We start from the raw sequence: 9,090 nt of genomic DNA, 5'->3' as shown, positions 1-9,090 counted from the left end.
TTTTCTTAAAAACACATAAAATTATATTATAACATCGACAGATATAAAAAATAAAATATAATATTAAAATCAAAATATATCTCACTGCATTACACGAATACCCTTCTAATATCTTTGAAACCCCCGTTTTCTTGGTTTTTCATATTTTAAAGAATCCATCTTAAAAAACTGTACTCGACTTTTTGGTTTTTTTCTTTCGATGTTCCGCGTTTCAGAATCGTGTGTTCCCGGTCTCATGTGACTCACCATCGCCGAAAGCTGTTTTGGTTCCATTTTCAGAGAGATCTACACCATTTGTGAACGTAAGAATCGCTACCATTCCTATTTCCCTCTTCGGATTTCTTTCCTTGTTATCTTTCTAACCGTTTTCTTCTATGCTGATATAGTGATATCAAGCTTTCTTCACCACCCATTAACTTGTTAGATCTTTCGCTTGTTCGCCGTTTTATGATTATTGTTCATCTGCATTTGTTTATCGGTTTTCTAGTTATGAACTTACCAAGCTTTTCAGGGTTTTAGTTCGCGGGATGTATTTCTTATAATCGGATTTTCTTGCATTAGGGTTTCTGTTTGAACAGGAAGCAACAATTGGCTGATTTTCGGGGAAAATCAGTTCCTTTCATTTTTATTCTGAAGGAAAATATTGGTTGGGTTACCTCTGTAAATGGAGAAGGACAAGTCTCCAAACCTCGGTGGGAGTTTGTTGCCTCCTTCTGGGAGGCATTTGGTGTATTCGCCACCGTCTGGAAATAATTTGAGTGTCAAATCGGAGCCATCAGGGTCAACTACATTGCCTCCGATTGGACCTGGCAGTGGCACTACTGAACCTGTTCGATTTGGTGGTCAAGGGAGTTGTGATTCTAGCCGTTTCAGTCATGATGTTAGCAGAATGCCTGATAACCCACCCAAGACTTTGGGTCATCGACGGGCCCACTCTGAAATTCTCACTCTACCAGATGATATTAGTTTTGATAGTGATCTTGGTGTAGTGGGTGGCTTTGATGGACCTTCGTTCTCTGATGAGACCGAAGAAGATCTGTTTTCTATGTACCTTGACATGGATAAGTTCAATTCTTCATCTGCAACATCTACCTTTCAAGCGGGTGAATCATCTTCATCTGCAGTGCAAGTTTCAGCAGCTTTGACATCCCTGCCTGAGAACCTTGTCCCCAGCTCCAGTGAAAGGCCGAGGGTTAGACATCAGCATAGTCAGTCCATGGATGGGTTTACCACAATTAAGCCGGAAATGCTCACCTCTGGTCCAGAAGAAACATCACCATCTGATAAGAAAGCCATCTCTGCTGCCAAGCTTGCTGAGCTTGCTCTTGTAGATCCAAAGAGGGCAAAAAGGTAGCTCTTCATATATAAAACTAGTACAAATAAGGAGACTGGATTTGAATTTGTGTCAAGTTTTATAATTGCAAAAATCTGCAAGATATGTGATTAATTTGTAGTACTGCTGTTCTCGACTTCTCATCATGAAAATTTGAAACGGCATTGAACTCTTTTCATCTTAAACTTAATTCGTAACTTCTTGCTTTTGAGTTTTAATTTTGCCATGTTGCTAGGGAGAACATAGTCCATAACCTGCTTTTGGTATTTTCAATTTCCCATTTTTGTTCCATGTTGTGCTTAGCAGGCAAGCCTGGATACTCTCATGTGCGTACAATGCATCATGGATTATCTGCTCTAAACTGCATGGTAGCACCAACTAAGATGTGCTAACATAGTGCCAAACTTACACTAGTTTTGATATTTTGATTGATAACAAATTCAATTAACTTATGGTATTATCTAGGGTATGTTGTTTTACAATTGGTGAATATATCTACCATGTAACATAGTGATGATGGCATTCTTTTATCTTCTTATCTCACAGTCATCTGTCTTGATATGCATTGTTTGTTGCCGCGCTTTTTTGTAGTTTGATCTAGGTATTGCATGTGTAACACATAACTACATAGATAATTTGAAATTTCTGCATAACATGGATTTAAATTAAAAGTGTAGCATAAGTCTTTATTTCCACTGTGAAGGAAAGGGAGAACAGCAGTAAGCCTTCAATAAATCAATACAGCACTAAGTGGGTAGGCAAAAAATGAATCTAAAAGAAATTATACAAAGCTTCAACCCAAAAGCAAATGTATGAGTTTGTGCAGTCTTCTCTTTGGTAACTCCTTAAGTATATGCCACTGATGGAAATCTCTCTTTACTAGTCGCCAATCTCATTATTGGCGAACCTTCACCGCTAGGCGTGCTAAGGAGCATAAGGCGCAAGAGGGTGGCCTTTTCTATGGTTGAGGCAAGGCGCGGCGCATTCACGAGGCGACATAATGCGCTGCACCTTGGCTGAAATTCTGTGTTTTTTAAAAATAAATCTTCTCGTCTTCTCATTTTTTATCCCTTTTTATTCCAAAACCCACCTCATTTCTCATCTCCTCACATTCCCTCTTCCTCCCTCTTGAATGTGTAGTGCTTGGCTGTTGCTCCCTTTTGATCGTACCTCTTAAAAAAAGTAACATACTTACATTATCTGGTTTAGTTTAGATATGCATATTTGATATTCTTTATTATTGGAAAAGGTGCGCCTCGCATTCCTAAGGTACGCACCTTGCGGCTACGGCCCGGGACCCTTTTGCACCTAAGTGCGCCTAGGGCCTTTAACAACTTTGTCCTTATATCCAAATTTCTAATCCTATCTTGTATTGTGTAGCTACATATCCATCTTAACTCAAGTAGCAAAATAGACATGTACCCATAGGTGTATCTAAACAACAGATGTACAGAGCATTCATTTTTAGTGCCAAAGGATTGCAAGTACTTTTCTATCCAGGCCGTCCCACCTTAGGTTTGTGCATACCCGTGTATCTTCCATATGATTTAACAAATAGATTTCAGTTACAAAATTTGTTAATAAGCTTCAAGTAGTATGTGGTGATATACTCAATTCTTCATTCAGACTTTGCTTTGTTTTAGTTGAACTTTGTCACGTTAATCTAGATTCTATTTCTGTTGGGTATTTGATTATATCAACAGGTGAAATATTGGTTTTAAAATTCATAGTTTTGTGGGCACATATGCACAGACCGATGCTGATGGTACAGGTTGTGGGCTGGTACATGAAGTTTCAAAATATCATGTCTATTTTTGTATCCACACTTGTTTGATTAACGAGTTGCTTGAGTATATCCATGGGTGTACACAACCTGACCCATTATGAGGTCTAGCCTGAAAATTCAACTTTCTATTGCTCATCTTGTCTAATGTTGTCCTGGCCCAACATTGTGTCCCATACATCATCTGACCACCTTGTGCTCCTTATCTCATGGCTAAGATCTTCATCGTTCTTTCATCTTTTCTATAGTGCCTAAATACTGAATGATATAATTGTAACCACTGTTATTTGAACATGCATGCTACTCATCCAGTTTCATATGAGAGACTATCAAAATTGTATGTCATAAACTATTCTATTTCTAGCTTTAACTTAAAAGTCTTAGGTTCTAAAGTGTCCCTCTGAACCTTCAGCTTTGCATGACAACTGTCTAATGTCATCAATGAACGATGTTGTCATTCATGAACGGAAAACATCGTGTATCAAATTCTGTTTCTTTCATGAGCTCATTCATAACTAAAGCAAAAAATGAGGACTCCAGTCTAACATTGGTCTAACCTTATGTTTGTTGCTATGTGGTCATAGATATCTTCAATCATGTTCACATACACTGTAGGGGGGTTCTTCTTTTGAGACCACCACATTACTTCTCTTGGCACCTTATCATATGCGTTTTCTAGATTATGTGCAAATCCATTTTATTTCTGTTCTCTATCATTTATCTCCCTTGATGTGAAACCAAATTTATTTGCCAATCATTTAGTCTCATCTCTTAATCTACATCCTGTAACCCACTCATATTTTCATTGGATGGCTTATGAGCTTGAGCTCCTAATAATGGGTGTAGTTTTAAATATCTCATTGATTCTTGTAGGTTGGGACCAAGGTACTCGTCCTCTATTCCTTTGAACTCTTTTTGTTGTAACTTGTAAGGATATCATTAAATAATCTATTAATAATACACCTGTGTCTACATGAGTACTCGTCATGCATAGAGCTTTATATACTTCCATCCTTCTTAGCATCTCGATCTCCAAATTCTGCATATAAACCTTCTATTAGTATGATCACATTTTAATCAAAAATTCTAATGCATGTCGCTATTTTGGTTGATTGACTTATCAAAATAGTTCCTCCATCCTTCTGTAACCTCAACATCTTTAATAGAAGGCTTTAGTTTTCTTTCCTTGATGCAGTTGATGTGAATCAGGCTCCATCCATTCTCTATTGTTCATATTTGTGGGTCCCATATTTATTTTTTCTCACGTCAAATAAATGAGACCTGTAGTCAATAATTCATTTCTGGTCACCATATAGACAAGGCCCACAAAATGGAAATGCAAAATGTTCAAAAGGAGATCTTATGTCCCTAGAAAGGGGGGTACAAAGTGAAAATAATGTACAATGAATGCCTTATTTGATTTCATTCCAGAAACAAGTGACATTGAGCTCACTTGGGAAAAATCATCCTTCCCAGTTAACGCAGACTTAAAACTAATTGCTTTATCAATATTTGTTGGAATTCTCTTAGTTTGAGCGGTGTTCATATTTATGCAATTTATATACCTTTATGGTCTGTACTCTGTATCATATGCGTAGTTTGACTCTTCTCAGAATATGGATATCTTTACTTTTTTGTAGTCTTCCACTCATTTCTGACTCGCTCAACGTTTGCTGCAACTCTTGCTCTGTTAACATTTATGTTTCATTCATGTTTATCTGTGTCTTTCTCTCTCGCTCCCTGACTTGTCATCTTGCAGAGTTTACTTTTTCAATATTGTGTTTAATGAGTTGTAACATGCCTAATCTCATGCTGGACCTTGACATGTTTTAATGTATATCTTATTGCCCTGTCTTATTAGGGTATTGGCAAATAGGCAGTCTGCTGCAAGGTCAAAGGAGAGAAAGATGAGATACATAGCGGAGCTTGAAAGGAAAGTTCAGACACTGCAAACAGAAGCAACATCACTGTCTGCTCAACTTATCCTTTTACAGGTTTGTCTAATCCTTGCTCAGTGACGTGACTGCGGTCAAGTAGGATGGTATTTTGGATCATAATTTGTTCTATTAGTTGCATGTCTTAGCTTTTTTCTTGGTGCAACTTTGTTGTCAAAAAAGAATTTGTTTTGCTGGACGGTAATATCTTACTTCTGATTTTGTTTTTTCAGAGAGATACAAGTTGCCTGACAGCTGAAAACAGTGAATTGAGGGTGCGTTTACAAACCATGGAGCAACAGGTTCACTTGCAAGATGGTACGTGGTTGGCAATCTTGGAGAGAGTTATCTTCTCGTATCTCCTCATTCGTTTCCGCATTTGAATTTTCAATCATTTATAACTAGTGAGTTAAGCTTTGTGTCCCCGGCTCTTTGGAAGTGTAACAGCCCTAATTTTCAGCCACATATATAGATATATATACGTATCATTATCATAATTTCTTATAAAGTTAAGTTGTTTCTAAAGGCCTTTAATATAAGAACTAAAACAAAGTAAATAACATTATTAAATATATATATATATATATATATATTAATAAATAAGTAAGCAAGCATACAAGTAGCGTACAAAGCTACTTACCAATAACCACATAAGTAGTTAAAGACAAACAACATGAGCCACAAAAATTCTTATGACAAAGCAAGCCTACTCTTTATGACAAAGCAAGCCAGAGAATGAGTTGTAAGAGAAAAGGAGTTTGTGGCAACCCTAAAAGTATTACAAGGCAAGGCTAGAATGAACAAGTACGTATGTGGCATATCCTTAGAAACTTACAAGTTGAAAAGCTAAGTGAACAAGTACCTTAAAGCATACCTTACACCCTATAAATAGAAGCTTAAAGGACTCATTCTTTTCCATCCCAAGATTGTAATACTACCTTCAAGCATAATAAAGACTAAGAAGTGAGTTAGGAAGTCCAAAATAAAGTGAGTACTTATGAGATTTATGAGATGCGTACATGCCACATATATAAGTATTTTATGCATTACAAGATATTTTGGCATGTTTGCTTTACGTGGAAATGTTATACAAAAGATGCATGATGACATGTTTTAATACTAGTATGTGTTTTACACCAAGTCATGAAAGTGTTTGCATGTTATAATACATGTATGTACACAAGGCATGAAAGTTTTTATACATGTTAAGTACAACCATTTAAATATCCAACATACGAGATGTGGAAAGAAGGTATGTCTTGCAAACGGACCTTATTGGGTAGCTCTTATGTGGACCCGAGGTTAAAGAACATGTGAGAAGTTGGTTTACTTAACATGTAACCATGAGATCTCAAAGAATTGTTTTTATACATGAAAATTTATAAGAATTATTTTAATTAGTTGGAAAGAATGTTTTATCATGAAACCATAACTACTCACTAAGATTAAAGCTTACGTATTCATGTATGCACCTCAAGAATCAAGGAGTAGGAACAAGCTGAAGTATTGCTATTCTAAGATGTTAGAATATTATAAGATGTAAATTTTCAGCGTCTTCCGCTGTTGTATTAACTCTGTTATATTGGAATAAAATTTTAAGATATGAAGTTTTCTTTCATTCACTTGTACTAAGGGCAAAGGACTATACCCTCGGGAACGAAATTTCACAAATGGTATCAGAGCCTTTGGTTCAAGTGAACTAAGTTCGGTCTTAGATTAGACAAACCTAGACTTGAACAACATTTTTTTAAGGTACATTTTATAAGGATTTCTAATGCAAGGAACGAAGGAGATTTGTTTGAGTATGGAAATGGATGGTTACACGAGTCACCATAGAAGGCCCGTATTTCATCTTAAACCCTCCGAATCAAGTGCTTGAACCGATAATCCCAACTCTAAATCACGTACCTGAACAAATAGTTCCATATTACAACCCAATGGAACCACCAAATAATCCTAATGCAACTATAAATAACTCTGAGGCCTCTGATGCAAATGACCACGCTATATTTTCATACTCATGGGAGGACTTGCATTGGCAGTAAGAAGTTGCCTTTCATGGCCACATATCTTTCCGGCTAAGGAATGGGAAATCCTTCTCCTGTTCCATGAATCCAATTTGCATTTCATCCGAGAAAAGCCATCTTTTTCTCAACAATTTAGCACATTCATGCTAATTAGCAGTTCCAGCTCCATATCAAGGATATCGTCACTAGCACCAATATCGGGGCATGGCATACATATGGTGAGCTACAACAATGGTTAAAGAGCCTAACATAGCTAGGTTAAGAGATAATTGAGCATGCCATGACGTTGTTAGGATCTCATATAGGCCTTTATGGCCCTTCGGAAAATTCCCTTCAACTATTGATGTAAAATAAAAAATATTGTGGAGTTCAAGGGAAATATCCATCTCTACCTCACATAGTGCACCCTCCCTCACTTGGTTTAAAAATGCGCGCCTAATGCGAAGTGATGCGTGATGCGAAGTGATGCGATGAAGAAAGCGCATCAAAGGTACTGATGCGATGCGATTCCGTGATGCGATCGCATCACCTACGCATCAATCGATGCGTGCATCAGTCGAGCATCAGCGCATCATGTATATGTTGCGTTTTTTGGGCTTTTTTGCAGTATTTAGTTGGGCCTATTAGTTGGGCTTCTTATGTTATTGAAATAGAACGTTAAGACTTTAGCCTGTGTTAAGTTATCGACCTAATCGAAGCCGACGCAAAGAAGTAGAACGTTAAGACTCGAATCAATAGTCGATAGCAACAGCTCGACAGTCGACCTAATAGCCGATAACCTGTTCGATAGCCTGTTCGATAGCAATAACGATAGCAATAAGCCGATAACCTGTTCGATAGCAATAAGCCAGTAACCTGTTCGAAGCAGCAGCAGCAGCTCAGCAGCTCGACAGTCGATAGTCAACGACTCAACAGCAAAAGATCGACAGCCTATTGCGAGTTCAAATTCAAAAGATCGACAGCCTATCGACCAAGACAGTCAACAACAAGAACTCAAGAAGCAGCTCGACAGTCAACAGCAAGCAAAGTGTAGAAATAGAAGTCTGACCAGCTTAGAGAATGTCGGAATCGGAACCTATTGCGAGTTCAAATTCAAACACTTCATCAGGTGACCCCGGTAGAAAATATGGAACTCAAGATCCTAAATGTAGGAACAATTTCACTTGCCACTTTTGTGGTAAAGTAGTCAAGGGTGGTGTATATCGTTTAAAATGGCATTTTATTGGAGGTCTATCGGCTGTTACTAGTTGTCCAAATTGTCCAGAACATGTAAAAGAAGAAATAAGGTCTTATATGCAGAAAAAAGAAGTAGCGAAGGTGGAGAATATAATGAACTCAAGTTACTTAAATTTGGATGATTATGATCTTGGTGAAGAGGACGATGABTGYGTTGAAATAGAAGGTGGTAGTAGTAAGGTGCCCACACGAAAAAGACCRAGACAAAAAGGTCCCCTAGATAGGTTCTTCACTCCTAATCCTGAAGACGTGATCAAAGGTAAAAAAGATGGAAAAGGAGGGATACAACAAACCATAAATGCGGTGGTTCGAAAGGAGTTAAGGGATAAAGCTTGTACGCAAATAGCAAGGTGGTTTTATGATGCCGGCATTCYTTTTAATGCCGCTACTTATGATAGCTTTAGTGYAATGATTGAAGCTATTGGCCAATTTGGCCMCRGAATGAAACCACCAARCATGTATGAGCTAAGAGTCCCTTTACTCAACCAAGAAGTAAAAACCGTTGAAGAAGAAGTAAAGGAACATAAAAAGGAATGGGCCCAAAAAGGTTGCTCTATTTTATCGGATGGATGGCGTGATTCGGTTGTCCAAAAAGACATAATTAACTTCATGGTGAACTCTCCAAGGGGTTCTGTATTTGTGAAGTCTATGGATGTTTCCGATGTCTCTAAAGATKCAAATTTGTTGTTTGGGATTCTTGATAAAATGGTGGATGATGTTGGAGAAGAAAATGTAGTCCAAGTGATCACCGATAATGCATCTGCGTACGTTAAAGCG

The 9,090-nt window shown here is 37.6% G+C and overlaps 1 protein-coding gene across 3 annotated transcripts in view; it reads left to right on the top strand.

The window, feature by feature from the left end:
- The first annotated feature begins 232 nt into the window (after positions 1–232).
- Positions 233–9,090, top strand: part of LOC112512516 (probable transcription factor PosF21) — a 14,699-nt gene continuing 5,841 nt past the window's right edge. The window contains exons 1-5 of one of the 3 annotated variants that reach the window (XM_025118535.1): positions 235–302; positions 387–419; positions 562–1,350; positions 4,978–5,110; positions 5,284–5,368. In XM_025118535.1, coding sequence (XP_024974303.1) covers positions 665–1,350; positions 4,978–5,110; positions 5,284–5,368 — 904 coding nt within the window. In that variant the 5' untranslated portion in view covers positions 235–302; positions 387–419; positions 562–664. Of the gene's footprint in view, positions 303–386; positions 1,351–4,977; positions 5,111–5,283; positions 5,369–9,090 lie in introns of all 3 variants that reach the window. The other 2 variants (XM_025118527.1, XM_025118519.1) reach the window with 2 other exon arrangements.

The sequence above is a fragment of the Cynara cardunculus genome (genome assembly GCF_001531365.2).
Source record: "Cynara cardunculus var. scolymus isolate 2C chromosome LG 1, CcrdV1, whole genome shotgun sequence".
Taxonomy (NCBI): domain Eukaryota; kingdom Viridiplantae; phylum Streptophyta; class Magnoliopsida; order Asterales; family Asteraceae; genus Cynara; species Cynara cardunculus.
This window is presented reverse-complemented; position numbering and strand designations above follow the sequence as displayed.